The sequence below is a fragment of the Megalops cyprinoides genome, chromosome 19 (genome assembly GCF_013368585.1).
Source record: "Megalops cyprinoides isolate fMegCyp1 chromosome 19, fMegCyp1.pri, whole genome shotgun sequence".
Classification (NCBI taxonomy): domain Eukaryota; kingdom Metazoa; phylum Chordata; class Actinopteri; order Elopiformes; family Megalopidae; genus Megalops; species Megalops cyprinoides.
In genome coordinates, this window is record NC_050601.1 from 22,301,903 (window position 1) to 22,327,529 (window position 25,627).

The 25,627-nt window shown below is 43.9% G+C and overlaps 3 protein-coding genes across 4 annotated transcripts; 1 reads left to right on the plus strand and 2 right to left on the minus strand.

Moving 5' to 3' along the window:
* Position 1: 1 nt before the first annotated feature.
* On the minus strand, positions 2-5,841 carry ankrd54 (ankyrin repeat domain 54). The gene is made up of 8 exons (XM_036553004.1): positions 5,273-5,841; positions 4,775-4,822; positions 4,504-4,602; positions 3,129-3,200; positions 2,596-2,643; positions 1,668-1,792; positions 876-983; positions 2-404 (listed from the first exon to the last, which is right to left on the minus strand). Exons 1-8 carry the CDS (start codon positions 5,646-5,648, stop codon positions 339-341), a joined length of 942 nt encoding a protein of 313 aa, XP_036408897.1. The 5' UTR covers positions 5,649-5,841; the 3' UTR covers positions 2-338.
* Positions 5,842-6,533: 692 nt separating this feature from the next.
* On the minus strand, positions 6,534-13,462 carry foxred2 (FAD-dependent oxidoreductase domain containing 2). The gene is made up of 10 exons (XM_036552723.1): positions 13,312-13,462; positions 12,511-12,730; positions 11,975-12,286; positions 11,428-11,679; positions 10,582-10,917; positions 9,994-10,160; positions 9,491-9,656; positions 9,019-9,245; positions 8,392-8,562; positions 6,534-7,447 (listed from the first exon to the last, which is right to left on the minus strand). The coding sequence occupies exons 2-10, from the start codon at positions 12,723-12,725 to the stop codon at positions 7,215-7,217; spliced, it is 2,079 nt and encodes a 692-aa protein (XP_036408616.1). The 5' UTR covers positions 12,726-12,730; positions 13,312-13,462; the 3' UTR covers positions 6,534-7,214.
* A 3,144-nt stretch (positions 13,463-16,606) lies between these two features.
* Positions 16,607-24,449, plus strand: hmox1a (heme oxygenase 1a). 2 transcript variants are annotated; one of them, XM_036552450.1, is made up of 13 exons: positions 16,607-16,722; positions 17,276-17,399; positions 17,498-17,549; positions 19,093-19,204; positions 19,961-20,176; positions 20,304-20,576; positions 20,824-20,920; positions 21,369-21,420; positions 21,951-22,062; positions 22,307-22,522; positions 22,650-22,922; positions 23,554-23,641; positions 23,947-24,449. In XM_036552450.1, exons 2-13 carry the CDS (start codon positions 17,390-17,392, stop codon positions 24,069-24,071), a joined length of 1,626 nt encoding a protein of 541 aa, XP_036408343.1. In that variant the 5' UTR covers positions 16,607-16,722; positions 17,276-17,389; the 3' UTR covers positions 24,072-24,449. The 2 variants fall into 2 exon arrangements, with proteins under 2 accessions (XP_036408343.1, XP_036408344.1); XM_036552451.1 differs by lacking the exon at positions 17,276-17,399 and having other exon boundaries at positions 23,947-24,448.
* Positions 24,450-25,627: the final 1,178 nt, after the last annotated feature.

Below are 25,627 nucleotides of genomic sequence, written 5' to 3' on the forward strand. Positions count from 1 at the left end.
ATTTCATTTTAGATTGGTTTATTTGCCACCCTGATTGTTACAAACATTAATAACATTAATTTACAGCAAACACCTATGTACAAGACATGCAGAGGGGGAACAAAACAACAGCCAGAATATGACAGAAGGGACCATAAGCTGAAAGGGAGAGGAAATCAGTGGTTGCGATTAATGTTGACTTGTGCATTCCCTGATGGCAGGAACGCGAGGTTTATCAGTGTTCTTGAGGATGAGGTAATGAAACAATGCACATCCATACATCTGTATCTCTTTTTTGTCTTTTTTTTTTTCTCAGATTGCACCCCTCTCCCAAGTTTCCTCATTTGCCGGTCCTCTCTCTACCTCTCCCCCAAACTCTGCATCTGTAGACTGAAACTGGCCAGCAAGTCTGCAACTTCATCCACCTGAAAGAAAAGGAAGGCCACCTATTAACAGACTGCAATGTTTACTTATCTGTTAATGGTTCTGGTATTACCTATACTTGAACAGCGATGTTCATTGGCGATAATGACATTTGACAATAGTGACATTTGAATGCCACTTCAAATGTTGCAAGTACAATTATTGCAAGCAAAAAGTGTTTACCGATTTAAAATGAACAAACTACGGCAGCAGATATCTGTGTACCTCATTAACAGAGAAGTTATGCATTTTATATATTTGTGCATGTTTTTAAGCTTATTAATTTTTACATAATTATGCATTTTTATAATGATTTTCACTGTTACAAAATATCACCTTTTAAACATTAGTAGTGTCACTACACTCATCGTGCTGTCAACAGACTTAGGACAGTGTGTGTGTTTGGATGAAACACCTTTGTAATCTTTGTGCTCGGTATAAACCCTGGCATGCTGGCAGGCAGGTGTGTTTACCTGCGCTTTGGTGCGTGTGTGTTGCAGCCGGGAGGAGATGTGGTCCAGTCTCTCCCTCTCCTCGTTTTGCCCCAGTGCGTTCAGGTACTCCCTCAGCATCTGGATGATCTGTGTACAAGAGCCAGGAGAACGCATGAGGTGGTGCAAAGGCAGCCCGGTGCTTAAGGAGTAGTTAAGTGCAGGGCTCACCACTCAAGAGGCTGCTGGTTTGATTCCTGCTGGTTTAAGTCACCCTGGATTTCAGTGTCTGCTAACTGTATGCAATGAATAATTAATTGATGCTAGCAATGGAAGGTCGTAGGTTTGAATCCCAGGACCTGTGCCCTTGTGCTCAGCACTCTGTAATACTGGAATGTGAGTAAAGGTAAGGCAAAAGAATGAACACGTGCAGAAATACTGCTGAGCAAAAATTGCACATTGTTTCCAAGTATGTGTAGTGGAAGGCTATATGGATACATGCACACAGACGAGTCCATGCATGCTTAAGGATAGCATTGCATGAGTCTGCTATTGATAGTGGCATTGCCATTCTGGAGCCAAAACATATACTTGATGGGCCTGAGTCTGCGTAAGGTGCCAACTGTGTCACACACATATGGATCAAGTGGCGTCACTGCCCACATGCACACTTCCCCTGGGGATTGTGCAGGCACTATGGGCATTCGGTAGTGTGGTTAATTGTGGTCATTTACATAAACGTATGTACTGTATGTCTGTATTATATCCACACGCTATGTTTACCCATTGGCAGAGCAAGTGCCAAGTTTGAACCAATCACATGCAAACTGTTACCTGTGTGACCTCCCCTCTTAAAGTTTCTATGCTGTGTGAGTCTCCTTCCTGCAGTATGTTGAGCTTGGAGCGTGCCAGGTGCAGCGGGGTCCTGCCAGCACGATCCAGGGCATCCACTCGTGCACCTGAAACAAAAAAAGTTGCCATGTCACAGCGACCCTTGGTTAATACAGAATACTGGAATGCAGAAAAAAGAAAAGGAGAAGAAAAAACCAACATAAACTTGGATATTTGATTTCACAGAGTTATGTTGTACAGATCCCTGTGGGTGGCCTGCCTCTTCTGCACTTTGCCTGAACCCTGTGAACCAAAATGCAACTCCTCCACCCCTTTCAACCGCACTCATCTTCAAAACTGGAACACTCATCGACCAAAGCAGCAGTGATGGTAGGACCCCACCAAACCACAACCTCTCCACCCATCTTAACTTCAAAACCTGACCACTCAATTGACAAAAGCAGCAGTGATAGTGGGGCCCCACCCCACTGACTTTCACAGGTCACGGTCTTTCATGTTCGACACGATTTGCAGAATACATGATGATGTTATGAAGCACTTACTTGATCACAACACAATTAGAATTTGGGCTAAGGCCATTTATTTAGCTGTGCTACAAACCCAAACAGTTCCTTACACTGGTAAATAATGTAATGACTGTGGCCATTATGTGTATAATGTAATGACTGTGTAAAGATGCCACTGTGGATCAATTATTCTCATTTGCATGGTGCCAACACCTCTTTGTTTAATGCATCAAAAAAGCATCAGTTTCAAAGTTAATGCAGGGCAACACACAGACATGAAAGGGTGTTACTTATATCCAAAAATATAAGGAAGTATACACAGGCAGACAGATAGTATTTATAATCTCTCACTATGAACACATACAAGTTGGTGCAAGTTGGTCAGGGAAATTCTCTTTTCTCACCTCCTCTGAGAAGTGTGGTAATAACTGGCACATGGTTGGTGCAGGCCGCTGCAGAGACAAGGGGGGGACCATGAAATATTTTCAACACTTCAGTGCACCTTTGTCACAATTCCCACCAGAGGCTAAGATTACAGATGTCAGAACTACCAACAACACATATCAATGAAAGACACAGCTCACATTACACGCTGTGCAACAAAAATATCATACATGCTAACTCATAGAAATATGTATTATTATATATTATGTTAGACCAAATAAAAGGAACAACCTTTGGAAAAAAAGCTACCACAAGAAGTGTTTTTTTTTTTTTAAAGGTGGGGCTGAGGTAACAAGGAATACTTGACTGTTTTTGCTCAAATCTAGTATTTACATGCAATGAATATGGGTGATTCAAGTAGCTAAGGGTACGATAATGTACAGAAAGTAAGTGTTTCACATGTATATAAAATGCTCCATATGTGTACTAAAGTCTGTAGAAAAGGACATGCTCAACATTTTCCACCGTCCCTAGCTCTGTCCCTTCGCCTTACCTAGATGAAGAGGAGTGTTTCCCAGGCCATCTCGCTGGTTGGGGTCAGCGCCATGGCTCAGCAACAGTTGCACTGCATAGCCAAAAGGGGGAGACTGAGAGCTCACACGAATTCAAATGAGAAAAACCATTTCAATCAATTCCAGAACTAGGCCATATTCACACACATTTTAATTTGGCTGGACAACCGAAGCAATGAACTGCACATGCATGACTGGATGGAGAATGCCACCCACGTGTGCACAGAACAAACCTCACTCTCATTTCTGACGACCGCAAAATTAGTGGCAACACCAGGCCACAGTTATACTAATGCGTCTGTCTATGCCTGTCTGCTCTTTTCACTGTCAGTCACAAAGAACGCATTCACCAAAGACGGTATCTGAAAGCCTTCAGAAACAATCAAAAACTGAAGCTTTCATTCCTGAATGTATTTCAAATGTGAAGCGATTCTGTGAACGCCTTGTAGATCAAAACATTGCTGGCATAGATACACTTAAAAGGCAGTTTGCCGGGACATTTTTCTTAATTTTCTTTACAAAACATTTTCTTTTTTTATCCACCCACATTCAATATGACAATCATGGTTGTTAGCTAGCCACTAAGCTTGGTCTACATTATCAGATCAGCAGTTATCTATACAAGTCTGACAACCACAGTCTTTACCTGCACCCAGCAGGACTGACAGCTGTGGTTGTTTGTGCTCGCCTGTAAAGGAACTGTGTGTGAAGTTCACTGCATTGCGAGGAGAAAGAGCATCTCACAACCATAATAAGGTGTGTGAACGTGGACCTAGAGTAGTCGTCTCCGGTTTGAAAGCTTTTGAGCCAAACTGAAAATGGCAAATGCAAAGAGGAGAAGAAAATGTAGCGTGCTTGCATTTGCACTGAATCTGCTGTTGTTTTGTTATCAATCACCAACGCAAAATAACAAAATTATTTTCATTTGACATGATTTTTGATAAGCAAATGCACTACTTTCCAATGTTCTCCTCTGAATTGCTCTTCATGACACTGCCTTGTATTGCTTTCCACTGTACTCGTTTGAATATCATTTGAATTACTTTTCCTGTTGTACGGTTGCAGTACTTTCCACTGTCCTCATCTACATCTAATTTGAATGACATAACTTGATATGACATAGTGCACCCTTTCATTCGCCAATAAGACCGCCATTCCTACCAATGTTTGAAACTTTTGATGCAATCGCACTGTTTGTGACTTTGTAGACACAAAATTAGTTCTCTAGACAGACGTTTGTAAATTGACAGCGTAGAGTCGTGTGCGTTATCTCTTGACAAATGAAGGCAGGATCCCAAACCCCTACAAGTCGCTGTCAATTACTGTCAACTGACGCTGTCAAGCACCGCAACTCACCGATAGTCTCGTTGCCGTTGCAGGACGAGAAGTGGAGAGCCGTTCTTCCCTTATCGTCCGCGGCACAGGGATCTATGTCATCTTGAAGCAGGCGGCGTACTAGGAGAATAGCAGAGAAAGTTACTGCACACCTGTGTGCACACAAACAGTCATTACACACACGCTGCACAGATGAAGTCTCTTATGCACTCTTGTGCACCTGTAGGTACCAAAACTGTTATTACACACACACACTACGCGTTGTAATTATTACGTAATCCTTATCGCCTACCCGTATCAATGTCATTGCCATTAGCCGCCTCTCGGAGTCTCTTCACAGCTGGAGGGAGAGATACATAAACACTTAGTCCAGGACCTGGATACAGCTAGCTAGTATATATGATTGTATGACTTGCGCACAGTTTTCACAACTATGTACGAGTTCCCTCAAACAGTTGCTGTATCTTGTACTACTTGCTACTGCAGCTACGCGTTATTAAGCCATACGATATAAACAGCAGAGTTCAAGACCCCTCAAGAGCTTCATATTGTATCTGTCAGAACGAGCTAACCTTACTGGCAACGGGCTAGTTTGACTCAATCCACACCACTTTAAAGATAAATTACTGTAGAAAATCTGGAAAGCTGTCACACTTTTAATGTCACTTACAAAATGACGTCTCTCCGTTCTAAGCGGCAATTTTATACATACCAAACGTAAGCCAGTTTGTGATGTGCAGAAATCACAGAAATAACGGTAATATTTAGCGAGATAACCAGATACAGATACCATACAGATCTTTCCCGATGGGCCCCAGATTGCGCCGCGCTCTCCCGTGCCTCCTAGCTCGGCTCCCAGTTATTTTCCCCGGCTTGCTTGCACCCGCGGCCACAGTGCCAGCCCGATTAGGTTCCCAGAGTAAGTGCAGGTACCGCAGCTCTTGGTCTGCTGTCTGGCCGGTCCGACCGAGTCTTGTTGCCCCTTCCCCGAACCCGGTCAGCCCAAATGCAACAGCGGCCTCCCCATCTCCTCGTTGTTCCTCCCTTTCTCGGTTGCTCTCTCTCTCCGCTAGCCTTGGCGGTCCACTTTCGACAGTGTATTCGCCTTCGGAACTCGACGGCTCATCGTCAGAAGCAGTGGCAACGATGGGACTCCACCCGTCCATTTTCACGGAATAAGATCGTCAGTATTTATTTACATTAACATTTAGATTGATTGGTGCTAAGACCGCTTGTGACCTGGTAATTTTGTTCAGTGAGAAATTCTGAATACCTCTATTTCCTTCTCCAGCATAACAAACGCACGCATTGACATATATTGGACACAACAACCATTATTTGAAACATTCGCCATTGTGGTTCAAGTATTCCTACTTGTAAAATGACAGAAACCACCCGTCTTTTGCGCCAAAATGGTGTCTATTTCATATTTCGTCTATTGCCTTCGTAGAAGACATTTCTATTGTTGCATACAGTGCTTGACACGTTGACTTGGCCAATCAACGTCGACTTCGTGTTTTCACGTTCGTCCAATTACAGATCCAAGGGGGGCAGGCAAGCGGGTAAAATGCTGTCTTTTTTCCAGCTCTCTGGTGAAAACATTTAATTCAAAATTACATGTATCGACCAAAGCATTTACAATTTCCGACCTTCACCCGGAAATACACAAAGTTGATATGTTTACGTGTTGGTATATTCTAAAAAAAATACTATTTAGTTGATTTAATGGTGTGTGAATGCATCAAAGGAACGTAGTTTTTCAATCACGTTCTACTCTACACCAAGGAAGTTCCGTTATGCTTACAGGAGACACAGTCCATTGGTTATGAATGTGAAACTAAGCAAATTCAATTCATTATTGAAAGAGTTCATCTAGCCATCCTAAAACAACACAACATTCAGTTGTTTAATTGCAATGTCTTTTATTGTGGTTATAATGGTTAGCACATAAATGATACAAAATAGACACATGATAGCAATAGTACTAAACAGTATAAAAAATAAATATTGCATAATTTATGAGTTGCAACATCTAAAAAAACAGCTTGTCATCAATATATACATCTCTACTTTTGCATCCACACTTTTGTTTTTTAAAAACTGCAGAGGAACTCAACAGAGAGCAGCTTGGTGAATTTAGTGGAAAAAATGAAATGATGTGAACAGAGAATGGTCCAACAATGGAACTCTTAGAACTAAACATTTGGCCCCTTGAATGGTGATCACAGAGAGAGGTAGAAAGATCTGAGCAATCATAAGGGCAAGCTGAGGGAAGGAGCTTCAACTGTTTCAGCAGCCTGACGAGGGCATCTATCACAAAATCCCATTAGAAGACCAACATTAATCTGATAGACGCGCCCCTAGTCCTGCTGTGGTCCCATCACAAAAGCAGATGCAGTCTTTGGTACCAAAGGTTGAGTCTTGGGGGGCCATGCTGCACTGACTCTGTGCAAGTTTGCTGATCTTCCTTGCTTGTGGATTGGCTAAGACACAGAGGGCAATAAATGGAACGGGTGATCCTGGTGATATAGGGAGTAGCAAATCTGCACAGCATCGGAGCATCCTGGTCGTCTTTGAGGGAGTCATGCAGACTGATCTTTAAGGTAAGAGGGGGATCAGCTGGTATGATAGGCACAGCAAATTGGTGCCTAGTCTGAAAAGTGTCAGGAGCAGTAAACTTGCAGACTTTCGGTTTGACATGATGCCCTCAAATGCCACACCGATGTTTAAAATCAAAGGTCAAAGTTCATTCTGGAGGCCATGGAAGCCCCAGCATGAGCCATGTGATCAGGGAGGGATGCACCCTCCTGAGGAGTCCAGGTGTTATGACTGGCAGACATAAGCCCTGCTTCCCGTGCATGTTGCCACAGCTGACTATTGCCTACAAGCCCTTGTTTCTTCAGGTAACCCTGGCGACAAAAGAGGGGTGGCTTCTTACTGGTTAGAGAGAAACGGAAGCAGGATTCTGCGGGAAAAAAATTCAAATGTTATAAATAATATGGGTGGCAGTGTAGCATAGTGGTAAGGAGAAGGACTTGTAGCCGAAAGGTTGCTGGTTTGATTCCCTGCTGGGACACTGCTGTTGTACCCTTGGGCAAGGTACTTAACCCAGAATTGCCTCAGTAAATATCAAGCTGTATAAATGGGTAACATGTAAAAAAAAAAAAAAAAACTATAACATATGTAAGTCGCTCTGAATGAGAGCGTCTGCTAAATGCCAATAATGTAATGTAAAGTATCTGATATATCCCTATATGTCTATATCTGTCTTGTATATGCATTTCTGGCAACATCTGTCGCCAAATGTATTGAAAAATACATTTATATTCGCAGGGTAGATGGCTGACTAACTCACTGCCTACACAATTGTTTGTTTTCAGGCAGCTACATGGGTAGCTAGTTAGCTGTCAAGCTAAAAAGGTTGAAAATGGATTCAGCTTGCTAGTAAGTCAGCTATTTATCCAATTTGTAAGCTAGGCAAATTGCTAGCTATCTAATAGTGTGCTCTGCAAATTTTCACGATACTTTTTTCATTTCATATGGCCAAATTTAATTGACTTTTACGTCAATTATCTCACACACCTTAAAACTACTTTCAGTCATGGAGAAGAATCTGCAAAAATGTGCTTCACAATGCTTGCAACAGCCAATACAAAGTTATAGCAGATACAGAAATAAACCAGCTGTTTTTAGCTTACTGGTACGTAAAGTCCTCTGGTATAGCTAAAGCATGACCGGACACTAAAGACTGCTTAAGATTACTTCCAGAGTCTTTAAACTGTACTACCATAAGCATAAACTGTGTATGCCTACAGAGACAAATTTAAAAAAGTTACCTCAAACATGCGTAATGACTCCCTATATGGGAGTTAGGAGGTGTTAGGAGTTACCATGACTAATTCACATTACCTGCATAGAAGCTCCTGAGGTCAGTTTGGAGGCAGTGCTCCAGAAAGCGGCGCAGCGGTTGGCTGTGAGATATGGGCGCGTCCCACTCGGTCAGGAAGTCCTCGATCATGTGATGCACGGCCTTGGGGCGGGGTAGTGGCCACCCCGCTGGGCGGTGTCTCATCTCCCGCTCTGTGAGAGGGGGAGCAAAGAAAACATACTTTTGTTCACATGCCTTTTCAAATCCACTTCTCCAGCTGTGCTCCAACATGCAAGACTGCTACCCGCCCATCCACCCACAGGTCAGGTAACAGTATGGTGGTGTCATCAATAATTTACAAGATCAAAGGCTAATTAGTTGAACAACTCTTATAGCCAAATTATCCCAATGAAACAAGCCAACACGACACAACACTACTCCAATATGCTCGGCATCAGAACTTCATTTGTCAATCAAACCTGTACATATGTAATGTGTCAAAATAAACAGTAGTGTTGTAATTGGGCAGAAGAGATGACATCATCCTGGCTGTATTTGTAGTGACCAGCTAGAAAGAAGGCAGCAGCTTCAGGCTGAGATGGCTTGTTTGGACAGTCCCATCTTCAGCTGGACCTTTCTCACTGCAACGGCAGAAACGTGTAACTCACCGGTGGGCAGACTGCTGTAGTAGTACAGGACCGGATGCAGGAAGTTGGACTTCCACGCGCGGGTCCACTCAGACTGCGCCCTCCCAGACCCCAGCGTATCGGTGTGGTTCAGCCCGTACTGCATGACCAGGACCATCAGGCCCAGCTTGGTGACCTGGTGGCCTGACAGGGTGGAGAATTTGGGGAGGGCTTGGATGGGGAACTCCTCAAGGTACTCGCAGTGGGAGCTGTCGGAAGCAGATTAACATATACTAGCTTCAAATTCCACACACTCACCTAAGAGAGGGGAAACTACAGTTAACTGGGAAGAGGGGAAACCAGCTCAAAGTGGGAAGGACAGAGGACCATACCTAACACAAAAAGAGAAAGAGACAATCCATGCTGAAAATGCAGCTAAAAGACAAGTATGCGGTGAAGTAAACATGGGAAGATAACCCATAGAGACTACGACAATGGTTCAGTCTCTTCTTACCCTCGCAGCAGTACAATGTCCCCCAAGACTCCAAACATTTGGTACGGCCCAGAGGCCTCATTGACCCGCCTCAACAACCAGGGCAGCAGCTGGCTGGTCGAGATGGTTGTCGCCGGCCAAGCCTTGCCGTGGTAACGCTGCTCCAGGACTCGATGAACAGCACGTACTGTAACCAGTGAGAGAACTACCGTGAATGGAACTCTGAGAAAGTCTAAATTTCTTGTTATGGCAAAATCATGATATGAAGTTCAACAACATTAAGTATACTTTCCTGTTAAAATAAAGAATATTTACTCAAATTTAAAACATGTATTAGTGCAACAACACCTCTCACAACAATAAATACATTTACAAAAGCTCTGAGTATGTGCATTGTGACTGGCACTTACAATGTCAGGCAGCTGAAATGGCTTGCATACCTATGTCTGTTTGCTTATACCATTATTATACATGCCTGTGCAAGCAGATGTGTTACAGTGGCCGCTGTTTGAGAGGTTAGCTACCTGTGTAGCGGAATCCATGAATGAATCCCCCTGCGGACACACGGTAGTCTCGCGAGTGGGCGGCGGTCCCCAGTACAAACAGCCCCGGGGTGCCCAGGCCCTCGTACCATGCAGTCACCCCTGGTAACCGCCCCCTGGCTCCGCCACTGGGTGGCGGTCTGGCAGAGCTGGAGAAAGAGATATAACTTTTTATTTGATTTTATACCATCTTTATCTTAAAAACAGTCTGTATACTATATACTATGTGTGATGGAGAAATTCTTGTGCATCAAAACCAAAGCTCATCACTAAAGTGTCAATGGCAATGAATTTTTGGCATGGAAGACTGGTTTTACTGAGGGGGGAGGGAATCTCTTACTGCTTGAGGGGTCATATTCAATTTTTTGAGCTTGCTTTTATGTTATTTAATGTCATGCTTTCCTCCAGAAGGGAAAACAAACCATATCTGATGATGTAATAAGGTTTGTCAAACTGCCTGTACTTTAGAAAACTAATGCTGACAATAAACACTGTATGTATGCCTGACAGGACAGAACTGTGTACTGCAGACTGACATTGTTTTGGATGATCTTGATATGAGCTGCTCACCTGTCAAAGATGGAGAAGTTGAAGCGGAAGCCGAGGCAGCGGATGACGCGGTCGTAGGGCTGCCGGAGCGGGAAGTTGTCGTTGTGGTAAGCGGGCAGCGTCGCCGCGGTGACCTCCGAGCTCTTGTTGCCCTTGGGGTTGTCCAGGAGCTCGGCTAAGGTCAGGTATAGCTGGCCCTGCTCTTTCCCGCCTGTGGCTCCACCCTTCCTCTTCCTGCCCAAGCGTTTTCTGTCGACGCCTCCACCTTTGACAATAGCGATTTCCTCGAGTCCTCCCTCCACCAGGCCATCCAAGGATTTCAGCTGGTAAGTGTCCAGTAACTCATTGTTGACTGCCCTGAGATACAGATTTAAATTTGTTAAAATTTATGTTTTATTAAAAATCCTGATTAATACTGTTGTTAATACTGTAAATGTACTGTGCGCAAATTGCTTTGGCAAAAATCTATTTTGAGCCACTATACCAAAAAAGGATTAATTTGAGAGAAACAGAGGACAACAGAACATGAGAAAGAAATAATCAATCCAATTGCTGATGGTACAATTCATGAAGCTACGATCAGTTCCCCTTAATGGGCATGGTGATGAACACCTGCTCTGCCCTTGGCATTGTGGGTAATGAAGTCTCTGAAAAGAACTGGGGAGGGGAGAACTTGGCAAAGCTGGAGAGAGAATAAATAAAATAGACTACTACTGCGACCACAACAGGGATCAGGCATGTCCCACGAAGCACAGCAAAGCCAATGAATGCAAAGCGAGAATCAGAGAAAGATGACTTGAGAGAGTATGAGACTGACATGGCTGAACAGCAAATTGCTACCAGGAAGGGGAAAAATTAGGAGTGCACCTGAGGTCTCCCACATAGTGCGTCTGCCACGCCAGCCGGACTGGGTTCTGGCTGTACAGGTGCACTCGGCTCGCCCTACCCAGGATGTTCTGGGCCGTTTCGAAGGCAGAGTTCCCTTTGCCCAGAATCAGAACTGCCTGGTCGCGGTACTGTTCGGGATCCACAGGCACCGACTCATAGCCCTCAACTAGCTCAGAACCAGGGAAGTGGACCTGCTGCGGAACCCAGAGACCCGTGGAGACCAAGAGGACTCTGTCAGGCAGAGAGAGAGAGAGAGAGAGAGAGAGAGAAAGATTCACTTTGTCAAACAGTCTGTCAGTATATAATGTGAAAATGATTAAAACTGTGACAAACAGGGGAGGGACCAGTGAGTGAAGTAGAGAGAAGGAAAGAACGACAGCTAGTTATTTATTTCAGCCCACACGTTATCAACACAACTGTACATCTGTCATGCCAATAATGGCAACTGAACTGAACTGAACTGAACTGAAAATTGAGAGTCGCCAATGGGTGCTCAGCTGATTGAAGAAGAAAAGGCGAGGAGTACCTGCAGCTATACTCCACCCCATGCTGATCAGTCAGCATGTATTTCCGCCCCAATGCGCTCCTTGATTCCGTGGCCCGGACACTTCCAACATCCACCCCGTACTTGATCTTCAAGCCCAGCTCCTTAGCATATAGTTCGAGGTAACGGGGGAGGGAGTCAGCATCGGGGTAGAGCTGCGTGCTGATTCGCTGAAGCAGCAGGTCCGGCCTGTCACTGAGGAGAGAGTTCCAGTCGTGTCGCAGGTTGAACTCCTGGTTCCGCCTCCCGGTGTATATTTTGTTGATGCTGATGAGCTTTCTGTGTCGAGGGTAACTGTAAAACAATGCAAGAAGAATGACTCAACCTAAGGGATATGCACACTGATTACTCACATAAACCACAAGAGCCCAGAGAGAGGCAGGAGAAGAAAGATGAAAGATGGTGAGAAAGACAGACAAGGAGAGAAAGAGATGGCTTTGCCAGGGTTGTCTGCTCAAAAGCTTTAAAGAGAGAAAATGACAGTAATAACGTAACTGTGGCATAAATAAAACACTCACATGTTGAAAAAGCTTCCTGGTCCTGAATTCCTCTCCAGTATTATATAATCCCTCTGGCTCTTCGACAGGAAGTATCCCATCTGTAACCCTGCCGGTCCTGCCCCGAGCACGCAGTAGTCATGGTGACGGCTGCTGCTGTTACTGTGGCTGTCCTCCGGGAGACAGTGGGCGCAGGCAACGAGGAGTGGCAGGAGAGCGAGGGGAGAGGGAGGCATGACCACTAATTGCAGAGGAAAAAATGAAGGCATGAGTTAATACAAGCACATAATGAACCGGACAATACAAGGCTCCAGCGTTACTGAAAGCTTGCCGCAGGCCGTAGACTCGAGCGAGATGTTGTATACCGGGTAGACTGCATCCGTTGCTCTGATGGAGAACTGACTGAATAAAACCCCATGTGTAAACCCAGACCATTTCGTCTACGTAACAAACAAATTGCGACAAATTCAGCTTCCAGCTCCCCCGTCCCCAAGCAGCAGAAACTCAATACTTTAGTTACAAGTTACATGCGAGCAATTTTTCTAGGATGTCATACGGAGATGAGCTTGAACGTACGTTATACATAGCCGTAGATACAAATATATGACTGAGACTTTATTTATAATAAAACTGCGTAACACTCGACAGAAAAAAACACAAATTTAAAGAGTAGGCCTAGCTGAGTTTCTGTCCTCGTATTCGACTCCCCACGATTCCCTGATAAACCAGCTCGTATCCAGGCATTAAGTTCGAACCACACCGCAGCTTCACTGGAGGAAAGCGTGCGAGAGGTGCTCCGATCTTTCACATCATATGTCTTACCTGACAGCGCAGTGGATCCCTTCACTTTTTACACATCAAAAAGAAAGACTTGGCATTGATATTTCACGTGTAATGGGGCTAATATCCATTAATTCAAGTCCGATAGCTAGCCAGCTATCAGGCTAGCTATGGTTTCACAACATCAGCTCATTGGTATGTTGTGGGTATCCAGTCCCAGTTTTTCCCAAGAACCACTATCATCTATAGCCAATAGGAAAGCGCATGTATACAGAGGGCGTGGCTATACGTGGCGCAAAGACCGCTACTAAAATTGGCTTTCTACTAAGTAACAGTGTGTACTATTGTTTAATGATTAAAGTTTCAGAATATTAATGCTTAAAGTGTTTATATGTTTTACCGCTAAATCACCATATATCATAAATATACAATAATTTATTCATAATTTATTTATTCTTATAAAGAATAAGTATTTTAAAGTTTATATTCAGTGAATATTTATATAACACAGTTCATTAGCCTATATCCAGCTCATCATATTACAGTACATCACATGCATTTAACAGGCGCTCTTATCCAGAGCCACTTCCAGCACAGTATAACATAAGTATTCATTCAAGTTATATGAGCAACAGTGTCAGCCCAGGTTAACAAAACTCTCAGACCAGTGAGTGTGAGCATAACACCATTCAAACCCTACCACAAGTTATTTTGTGCAACTGACGAGGCAACGGAAGCCAAGTACACTACGATACATGAGTCACTAGAATACATAATTGAAAATACATCACAATACTACACAGCTCATATAGTAAATAGCTTTATTTGTGAACGGTTTAGCAGTCATCACATTAACTTTAAATTTATTTTACTTCAACTTCATTTATTCATCTTTAACCGTGTGAGGGTCAGGTTTTTGAAACAGCTGAAACAATTATCAGTGCAACAGTAATAGAGGGCAAATAACGTGTCCCACAAACAGTAAAAATGGTGACTTAAGTCAAATTAGTTGACTGAAATGACCACGTTTTCCTGCATTATAATGGATCCGTTCTTTCTCGGAAAAAAAGAAGTTTACCTCGTTTTGCTCCCTCTCCACTCTGCCGGCTACAAAATAGCTCACTTGCAGTCAGGTGCTATATATCAACCTCCAAGCGCCAGCTCAGAATCACTCACAGAGGGTCACGGGGATTCCACTTAAGTATTTTGTTCACTAGTATTATGTTACTCCAGTGTATTTTGCAGCACTGTAACCTTTCGTTTTCCCTCCCAAAACTCCCTGTGAGTTTTGTCCAGTCACGGTTCCTCCCAACTTCTCTTATCCGCCACCCTTCAGTCTATGCTGAATCATGGGTTTGGAGTTAGGACAACAGTGCCTCTATGCAGATTAGTCTCACATCTGTCTGCGACTGATTGGGGATATTTTAATATAACTGCTATTGCGCTTTGGACTTAACCCCGAGTAATAGATTTATGCAATATTTTTTACACATAATCACGAGTTCGGTGGTCACTGAGATTATGTTTATCTTCACTCGAGCGGTTAGAACTCCCCCTTTCAGTCACGCCTCTGTCAAGAAGCTTGCACTGTCCATTTCTTAAATCACTGTACCACTTTTAAGCGATTACGGGCAATGAAAAGCTATTTGCTTTTCCATGAACTGATTGCTTTCTCTTATTTTATGTGTTTACTCGATTTAGTGAACCCGTATTCTCCTACGTTAGTATATCACTGGTATGTTCTTATGAAAAATGTTTGCATCGTGCGCTAAAGCAACTTACGTTTCTGCAGTGCAAGCTGCTTCGACAATGTGTGCCCCTACACAGGGAAATCTCACTCCATCTCACACCCATTTTCTTGACTCCGTTTGCATTAGATTTTGAATTGTTCACATAGAACCACAAAAGCCCTATTTGACAATTGTGCTGCAATATTCATTTAAGTAGGCCTAGTTGATCCGATCACGTCTGATGCTGTGTGTGTGTGTATGTGTGTGCCAAAGAGAGACAGGCTGACAGACAAACAGACAGAGACTGACTATTTAAAGCTCTTTAACATACTTATTTCAAGAAGTAGTATTTACATATTTGCAAAATATGAAACAATCCCAGACAATAACAAAAGAAAATAGGCCCTTATGGGGTCCAAGTACTGCACATATTTCAAATTGCTCTATAACACCACCATTGGGACAGTTGGAGAAATTTTCATACAGATTGCTATTTGACACATCCAAAACAATCAGGCAAAGTTTCACGATGACAGGTCATAGTTAAGTCAGTTTAACCCAAGGGTGCAACAGCCGTGGCCCGTTGGGGAATCAGACCAGCAACCACTGGGCTATGAGCCCTCTTCCTTTCCACTATAACACACTGTAGCCTATGTTTTAGCATAGATCTATTTCTTGAAATGTTTTTAATGGGGGCCGTCCAGCATCAGCACAGTAGCAGTCCACTGTGATGTGACGGGTAACAGTTATTCTGACTGTTTTCACTGGGTTTCTCATTAACTTCCAGAGCAGCGCAGTACACAGGTGCAGCAGTCCTTGAGCTGCTTTCTAATATGAATAGGAGGGAGCAAAGAGTCCAACCCTCTTAGGCAAATATTGACCCAAGGTTATTTCTCATTTACTGAAATGTTGCAAGTAGGACATCATGTGCAGAGGTCAGAAGGGTGGGGGGGCTTGAAAGAGAAAAGAATAAAATAAAACAAAAATGCACAACAGAAACCAAAATGGATTGTGTAATTATGCAGTTTGCATTAATTCTTTTTAATGTAGAATTATATTTATTATTTTAAACAGTTATTATAAATTATAAGTGGGATTACATTGAAGGTACACTGATTCACTGAACTTAAAGATAAACACATCTGAAAGGAGACCGAAATTACTTAATCTAGATCAAAGATAAAAAGTGTCCTCTTTTTTTAGTGGAAAATGGCTATGCTCATCTCTCCAGGCATCACCACTGTGACATATCCAAACTTTATCTTTTAAAGAATTAAGCTACAGCTTCAGAACAGTAGTGCACAGACACACTTCCCTCACTCACGTATCACGTACAATGACTGAATCATGCTTCACTTTGCTGAGTAATAAAATCCAGCTATTCCCCCCTCCCTCCCTCCTTCCTCAGTGGTAACATTTTGCACCGTCATGTTTAGCCTCCCCCCTCGCCATCACATTTTTTTCCAGTGGAAGTTGACTCAACACTTTCACTTCCTGCATCCCTCAGCTGAACAATAGTGGAAGAGAGAGGGAGGGGGAGGAAGGGGGAGGAGGGAGATGCATATAAAAGGCGTGGAGCGAGAGGCCGAAAGAGAAAGCACATCAGCTCGAAACGAGGTCAAGAGCGAGGACAGACTGCACAAGAGGAGACTGCAGAGGAAATCAGTGCGGAGATTTACACCAAGAGAGACAGGAGGCTACCTCACAGACTGCAAAATCACTGGTGAGTAACGCACTTGTATCCCACTGTGCAAATGACATACTTCAGAAGTTAACATATACACATGAAGAGATTGCGGGGCATTGTGTTCCTCTGTAGAGGTGGAAAACCACTTTCATCACTTGAATTTTTGAACCATAGCAGAATTACTGAGGTGCTTGAATTCTGAAGTGTAGTTGAATTACTGAAGTGCTTGAATTTCTGAAGCAGAGTAGAATTAAGTACTTGAATTTCTGAAGTGTAGTTAAATTACTGAAGTACGTGAATTCCTGAAGCATAGAAGAATCGCTGATGTCCTTGAATTTCTGTGAAGTGTAGTGTCTGAAAGGAAACATGTGCTGTGATTCAGAAACATAAGACTAGCTGACCCAAAAATCTGCTTGAGCAACACTTGAGCATCAGGTTAACATCATATGAACATGCACATCGTATGAATAACACGCATTGAACTGACAACAGAATTGGCAGAGGACTAAGGTGTCTCTGCCCATTAATCAACATTATGAAGGTCACTCTTGAAATCAGGACACATGACAGTAACGTAACCTCTTTTTAGAGAGGAACAAGACTGAAATGTCAAGATACGTTCAACGATTTGGCTTCCTTATGCATCGGAGTGGAAAAATGCAAACATGACTTCTGCACAGCAGCGAATACACTGCTCTGAAAAATGTCATCAGGTCAGGTTGATTTGGTGTACACCAGTTCATTGACTGTCCACTGACTCAATGATGTTATATTCATATTGTTCACCTGGCATGACCTGGTGTTCTTACAGACATGGAGTCGGACAAGAGCCAACAGAAAGAGAACCTGCAGAGTACGGACAGGTAAGACTGACTTTTGCTCCTCTCTCACAGGTACACCTGCACACGCAGTCACTGCAGGTGACCTCTCATTAGAGCGCACCTACTGTACCTGCTACACCCTATCTTACCACTGATTTTCCTACCACTGTACTCTCACACTCTCTCTTTCTCACCCCCTCTCTCTCTCTCTCACTCTCTCTGTTCAGCTAGTTCAGCCTCAGTTCTGTTCCATTCAGTTTTATTCAAATGGTTTACTGACATGACATACAGAGCACGTTTCCAAATCAACAATCCAAAAATACCACAGAATGAGAAATCAACAATCCAAAAAATCACAGAATGAGAAATCAACAACCCAAAAAATCACAGAATGAGAAATCAACAATCCAAAAAAAAGCAAACAGAAACAATACTGACAATACTGAAACAATCAGGAAAATGACTGACAAAAACTAAAATACTAATACGACTACCACCACCACTGCTTCCGCTAATAATAATAACATTAATAACAATGATAACAATTTAATAACAACATGTCTGTCAATGTTTAAGTCTCTGTCTGCTGCCAAGCTGCCCCGCCCCTTCACTCTGTGGAGCTTCAGTGGGAATCATGAAGTGCGTATGTCACGTTATGTCCCTTATAGTCCAGTGTGGGGACTGCTTACTGAGTAATGTGGACTCTGTGTTTTTGTAGTGCTGAATGTGGTATTAAAAGTTGCTCTTGGAGCAAATAAAAAACTTAGGGAAAGTGTCTGGTTGGACGTACCAAACCTTCACAAATCTGCTGAGTAGGAACCATTTACTTAGCGTGTGCTTGGTACGTACAACTGTACATTTTCCCTTAGAGAAATTAATTAACAGGTCACATAAGTAACCGAATGTCATTCCTCAATAAAATATTATGTTAAATGACTGTAAAATTAAAGTAACAGTATTTTTTAGAGAACAGCCTTTTAATACTGTTCTTTCTCAATGGTTCTCTATCAAAAGTACAGCATGTCAGTAACATAGTTTATGTACATTACACAGTAACAACATTACCGTATAGAATATATGTATATATATGTATCTGTTACTAACCCCTCTCTGAGTGGACTGGTGATGCATTCCACCAAGTGTGGAATACATTACCATGTACAACATCTTCTGAGACCTGCTGTTTGTGTTCCAGTCTGTAACTTTGTAAAGAGTAGGAACATGCCCCTCAGAATGAAGTAGTAATATTTGTTTGCCAGTAGGTACGCACTATACTAAGCCTCTCTGAATGCAGTAGTAATTTTTAGGTGCCAGTAAGTGTGTACTGTATTAACACTTCTGACTTGTAGCAAAGGGCGAGAGCAGTCACCCCACCCTGCCTCGAACCCGGGTCTACGGGGTACCAAACTGCAGGCTCGTTGATATGGCAGTCAGAGAGCATACTCAGCTGCAGTGACAGCACTCTGTCACATGACTGCAGAGGTGATATGTATGTTTTGTATCGGTCCTTCTTCTGCTACAGTGATGGTGGGGTCCAGTTGTTTTCTGTGACTGCGCCAAGCTAACGCTCCTCTCTCCCCCTCAGAGACCTGTCCGAACAGATAAAGACAGTGACCAAGGACAGTCACGTGAGAGCGGAGAACACGGAGCTGATGCTGAGCTACCAGAGGGGTCAGATCACTCTGCCACAGTACAAGGTGACTAGTCAGCTACATTATTATACACAATGCAAAGGATATGCAAAAATAACCTCCTTCTGCTGCCACAGTACGAGGTGGTCCATATCCTGTAATCAGTAACTCCGCAGTTCACACAAAGCTACTGTCATGGCCAAAGTTCAGTTATGAAATTACTTCTTCATTCAAGCAACTGTACCGCAACAATGTCTTTTGCAGATCATTATATAGTTCATTGCACATCTGTTGTTCTGTTTCAAATTTGCTAATTAACGCTGATACAGAAGAACAGTTGCCTGTAATGCCTAGCCATTAATTCAGTTTCACAGCTTTTAAAGCCTCCACCCCTGTCATCCTGTGTGAGTGGGTTAGACAGACAGTGTTTATATTCCTTTCTCGATGCACATGGGCAGCCTTAGTCTAAGCAAGACATCTCAACATATGCCTGCTTGGTTCCAAATGCTGTGACAGGACTTCATACTGTACTTTGGGCTGCTACTTGTGGTAGTTCAATTAGGTATCAATGCTCCTGCTATACTGCAAGCCTGTACAAAACGAGGGCACAGCATGCTGTAGAATTCAGTGGCAGCCTCACTCAGCTTGCCTGATTCAGCCAGCCTCACGTATATATCTGGTAACAACTGTGTCTTTAATGAGAGATGGTTATTAACCTCTCTCTCTCTCTCTCCCTCTCTCTCTCTCTCTCCCTCTCTCTCTCTCTCTCTCTCTCTCTCTCTCTCTCTCTCTCTCTCCCTCTCTCTCTCTCTCCCTCTCTAGCTCCTCTTGTGTTCGCTGTATGAGATCTATAAAGCGCTGGAGGAGGAGCTGGACAGGAACTCTTCCCACCCGGGTGTTGCGCCTATTTACTTCCCCCAGGAGCTGGCTCGTCTGCAGGCACTGGAGAGGGACCTGGAATACGTCCTTGGGCAGGACTGGAGAGAGAGGGTCATTGTCCCGGCTGCTACACACAGATACACACAGAGACTGAGACAGGTAACGACACCACCAGAGTCTTAAACAAATAATTATGCTTCTGATGTGTATTTTAACATTGTCTACAGTCTTGTATAAGAATGTACTCTCGCTGAGATGAACCCTTCTGCGTTTCCCCAACCCTCAGATCGGAGGAGAAAACCCTGTGTTATTGGTGGCCCATGCATACACCCGTTACCTGGGTGACCTGTCGGGTGGCCAGGTCCTGGGGCGCATTACCCAGAAGTCCATGGGGCTGCGCAGTGGGGAAGGTCTGTCATTCTTCTCATTCCCTGGAGTGACCAGCCCCCATCGCTTCAAGCAGCTGTACAGGAGCAGGATGAACAGCATCGAGCTGACGGAGGAGCAGAGAGAGGGAGTGCTGCAGGAGGCCGTCAGAGCCTTCGAGTTCAACATCGAGGTGAGAGAGAGGGAGGGAAGGGGAGAAAGAGAGAGAGGGAGAGAGAGGAAGGGGGAGAGAAACAAAGGGAGGGGGAGAAAGAGTATGAGAGGGGGAAGAGAGCGGGAGAGAGAGAGGGGGAGAGATAGAGGGAAGGAGAGGGAGAGAGAGATACATGTGGACGAAAGGCATTTCCTGTTTAATTGTACGGTTGTATTTAACTATATTGCTGACAGGGATCTATAATTTCTTTGCATTTGTGGCGCAGGTTTTTGATGACCTGCAGAAAATGCTGAGGGTCACGGAGACGGACGCCAAGGTGCCGTGCAGACTGGCGCCAGATAGCGCCAGAGATGCAGCTCACGGTAAGAGACACAGATCCACCACTGCACTGAGGTGACCAGAGCTGGCCTGCAGACTTCCTGTTACAACACAAGCCTCAGCAGTGAACTGCACATTCAGCACGGCACAGTTCTCAGTTCTGCAGTGTAAATTCATATCACAATGTCATCTAATTGAGTAGAGTGGAGCTGGCGGCGTATTAATCCTGCTGGCTTGACTTACTGCTGTTGTGTGCACACTCTGGTTAAGCGCAGTAACATTAAAACAGTCCCACACATATGCAGTTAGCAGGAGTTGACAGGATCTCACCCCTTCATACAGTACACACATCCAAACATCATAGTTACAAGTCCTGCCTTGGCCAAACCACAATACAGCCAACCATCCAGACATTATTAGTGTATACTTTCCCCCCCTCGGTATTGTTAATATGATCTGTTAACCTGGTGTTGTGCTGTTCCCTGGTAACAGATGTGGAGGCTGTCAAGAACAGACTGACGGAAGAAGCTAAGATAAGCAGCAGGTAAGGCAGGTTCTCTCTCTCACTCACACGCACACACACACACGCACACACATACACTGCCATTCACTCACTCAGTCACCACCTCTGTCAATAATATAAATGTACACATCAAGATTCCAATCCTATTTCCCAATCAGACAGTACTGATTCTGTGCAAGCACTTTTAAAACTGTAGCAAATAAATTCAAGAGATGCTGCACTAAGGTTACTCCACACAGAAAAATTTTGTTATATTTGCTATGGTACAAAAAAGTATGGCGTCTCAGTCCACACTGCAGCACTCTAATAAAGGGTGCAATATTAACAAAATATTCATGACAAAAGTAATAATCAATAAGCATATTCAAATTAGGGGTCCAACACTGACCATTATGCGCTCCCGTGACTCTAACTTACAGCTGTTTGCGCCTCTTAATCTTTCTTCCCTCTTTTCACTCCTATGCATTGCACAGGTATATGCTGCTACAGAACCTAATTCAGATGGCGTGCCGCGTGACTGTACCATTCTAACGCTCCTCTCTCCCCCTCAGAGACCTGTCCGAACAGATAAAGACAGTGACCAAGGACAGTCACGTGAGAGCGGAGAATACGGAGCTGATGCTGAGCTACCAGAGGGGTCAGATCACTCTGCCACAGTACAAGGTGACCAGTCAGCTACAGTCTGTACATTTTACCAGGAGACCTCTTTACATTCAATTATTACAAACAAAAAAAAACTCAGCAGAACTATTTCAGTGTAAGTGTACTGTACGATAATATCCATATTGATTAATCTCTATGCTGAGTTACACCCATTCCCCTTAACTTTAGTTCCTTTGTGTGATGAGCACAAATGTGACCCCCCGACCACCTCTCTCCCTCCCTCTTTCTCTCGCTCCCTCTCTAGCTCCTCTTGTGTTCGCTGTATGAGATCTATAAAGCGCTGGAGGAGGAGCTGGACAGGAACTCTTCCCACCCGGGTGTTGCGCCTATTTACTTCCCCCAGGAGCTGGCTCGTCTGCAGGCACTGGAGAGGGACCTGGAATACGTCCTTGGGCAGGACTGGAGAGAGAGGGTCATTGTCCCGGCTGCTACACACAGATACACACAGAGACTGAGACAGGTAACGACACCACCAGAGTCTTAAACAAATAATTATGCTTCTGATGTGTATTTTAACATTGTCTACAGTCTTGTATAAGAATGTACTCTCGCCGAGACGAACCCTTCTGCGTTTCCCCAACTCTCAGATCGGAGGAGAAAACCATGTCTTATTGGTGGCCCACGCATACACCCGTTACCTGGGTGACCTGTCGGGTGGCCAGGTCCTGGGGCGCATTACCCAGAAGTCCATGGGGCTGCGCAGTGGGGAAGGTCTGTCATTCTTCTCATTCCCTGGAGTGACCAGCCCCCATCGCTTCAAGCAGCTGTACAGGAGCAGGATGAACAGCATCGAGCTGACGGAGGAGCAGAGAGAGGGAGTGCTGCAGGAGGCCGTCAGAGCCTTCGAGTTCAACATCGAGGTGAGAGAGTGGGGGAGAGAGAGAGAGAGAGAGAGAGAGAGAGGGAGGGAAGGGGAGAGAGAGAGAGAGAGAGAGAGAGGGAGAGGGAGAGGGAGAGGGAGAGATGGTAAAGGTGAAAGACAGTGAGCTCTTAACCGCAAGACTTAATGCTGTGCAGATTTACTTATTTCTCCGGTATATGGATTGGCAACTGACATGCACAGAATGTCAGATGGACCTTCCAGTTTCGATAGGGTTTATATCCACATAATATAAAGACCAGTGAAACTGCACAGTATGGCACCAATATAATAACCGAAGAAAGGCTGGTGAGAATGAGCAAAGAAGATTCAAGCTTAAAGACAAGCAGCAAATACACTAGAAAGGAAGAGAGATGAGGGCAGGGAGACAGAGAGGAAGAAGAACCAGACAGAGATACTATGCAAGTGCACTGAACTTCTATTACACTTAGGAATTTGCCTGTGATTGAGATTTTCATGGTTACCATCAGACTTTCACCTTCATAAAACGCCACCAGTCCATCAAAAGCAAAGCAGCGGTCAGTTCAAAAAGGTGGTGGTGGTGGTGTTGTATGTTTGTGTTGAGGAGAGCGAGAGCATAGTATGACTCCACTTCATTTTTTGACTTTCAGGTTTTTGACGACCTGCAGAAAATGCTGATGATCACAGAGGAGACTGGGGTACAACGCAAACCCGCAATGTCCCTAAACGGCATTCGCGGTAAGGCCCCACCTGCACAGACACACCATACACACACACACACACACACACACACACACTCAGGAAACATAAAGAAATCCAAAATGCAAGTTTAAAGAGATGTAAATGAGATGTAAAGAAACCCTCTAAACTGAACCTTTGTGTGTGTGTCTTGTTCTCCGTTCTGTCCTGTTTTTACACCCTGCAAGAAGCATGAAAAAAGGCTCCTTAACCTCATGTTGTGCCACAAAAAAAACATAACCCCTAGGTACATTTGACTGAAGATGAATTTGCAATTAATCAGTTATTTCCTTCTATCCTTCCAGGACACCAACCAGGAGCCAAGCATTTTCAAGTCCCGGCTTCACTCATCTCCGCCTCCCCGGTGTTGGGAATGGTGCTGGGTGCCTGCGTTGCCCTAGCAGTTGCCATGGCACTGTATGCACTTTGAGAATGCTTCCTCATTTTTTTTTTTAAAATTTGAATTCAGAATGTTATATTTGTAAAACAGTGTTTATGCAATAACCGTAGCAGATGATGCCAATAGCATTTATTTAACGTTTATAAACGTTAATTGCACTTTATTGATTCATGTACTGTGGCGTAATGATACACAAATCAAACAGGGATGCCTGTGATGAGTATTACCGCTCTGCTGTGTGTGCATCCTCACAACTGAAACCTGTTCCTTCACCAGGCTAATTTTTCCATGCCTAATGACACTGGGAAAGAAGTTATTTATAAATCAGCTAAATCAATTTATATATAAACTTTTGACTGTATTTAACATACATTACTGTTTGATTGCAAAGAGTGGTTACTAAGCAATCATTACTGAATTCTAAAGCTGAATAACTGCTGAAAATTCTGTATTTTTAAAAACTACTGTACTGTACTTTTTTTACACTTTCTGATAAAAGAAGTTAAAACAAGTGTCTTGTTCTGTGGTGACAATGTACAGAAATAACCAGACGGACACCTTCAGTGCTCACATAGTCACAAACAGAACCTGTATACACCACACTGACACTGGCGGTGCAACGCACGCGGAGAAACCCAGCCGCCTCCTCCACCCTCACCTTTCGACAGAGACGCGGTGCTTTCACAGCAGGAAGTGAGCGGTGGAGCGGAGCTGTGAGGCGGAGGGTGGGAATGCAGTGGGCGAGAACTGTTCCCACTCTCTGTTCCTCTTCCACGCGCCCGCACCCAGAGCCAGCTGGCCTTAGAGCCGGGCGTCCTGCACGCTGCTGCGCAAGCAACCAGAGGAACAAGGGCTCACAAGGCGATGATGCCCAAGGGTTTACTGCCAATCATCGGATGACCCAACAGGCCAATTGTAAAACGAGGGGGTAAAAGTGGATTTATCAAAAAAATTAAGTGTACGAGTGTCTTAACAGCAGTATGTATGTAGTGTTTTGAGCTGTTAAGTAGTACGGTTATTTGAAATTTCATGGCAATTTGACACTGCCTTTGCATCGACACAAGTAGGCGGATTTTACATGTGAAAACCCATGTTAACTGGCTTTGTGTTTCATAAGGAACTGGCATTCAAGTGATACAAGATCTCAAATGGCTGCAGTAAATTTCTGTAAATGGTGGGTAATCTGGGTTGGCAGAACCAGCCAAGAAACTGAAAGTGCTCTAAACTACATGATTTTTAATATAAATTTTACAAAAATAGAATTCTCACTGACTGCTACAGCACCACCAAGTGTCTTAGTCCCATACAGATGGATTGGGAGTTTGGCCTGGCTGTCTTCACCTTGGCTAGATTTTGAGTGATTAGGAATTAGTTTTGGCAGAAGAAAAGCCGCAAGTTAAACTAAAGTCTCCACATGAGCTTGAGCCCCTCCGTGAATATCATATAAAGCCCCATCTTAAAACTATGCAGCACCAGTACTACACACATACATGCAACCATCCACCAAACTCATGAAATGCGCCAGTGATAACTTCCATTGCTAAATTTCATTCTTTATTTAGACATAGCTTCATTTTCAGTACAAA

Coding starts and splice junctions, on each gene's coding strand:
- hmox1a (XM_036552450.1), top strand. Junction 17,550..19,092: donor AACCTGCAGAGTACGGACAG/GTAAGACTGACT, acceptor TCTCCCCCTCAG/AGACCTGTCCGAACAGATAA. Junction 22,063..22,306: donor TCACTCTGCCACAGTACAAG/GTGACCAGTCAG, acceptor CTCCCTCTCTAG/CTCCTCTTGTGTTCGCTGTA.
- ankrd54 (XM_036553004.1), bottom strand. CDS start 5,648: ATGGACGGGTGGAGTCCCATCGTTGCCACTGCTTCTGACGATGAGCCG. Junction 4,823..5,272: donor CATCGGGAAAGATCTGTATG/GTATCTGTATCT, acceptor CTCTCCCTCCAG/CTGTGAAGAGACTCCGAGAG. Junction 4,603..4,774: donor TGGCAATGACATTGATACGG/GTAGGCGATAAG, acceptor CTATTCTCCTAG/TACGCCGCCTGCTTCAAGAT.
- foxred2 (XM_036552723.1), bottom strand. CDS start 12,725: ATGCCTCCCTCTCCCCTCGCTCTCCTGCCACTCCTCGTTGCCTGCGCC. Junction 12,287..12,510: donor CCAGGAAGCTTTTTCAACAT/GTGAGTGTTTTA, acceptor ATTGTTTTACAG/TTACCCTCGACACAGAAAGC. Junction 10,161..10,581: donor AACTTCTCCATCTTTGACAG/GTGAGCAGCTCA, acceptor CTCTTTCTCCAG/CTCTGCCAGACCGCCACCCA.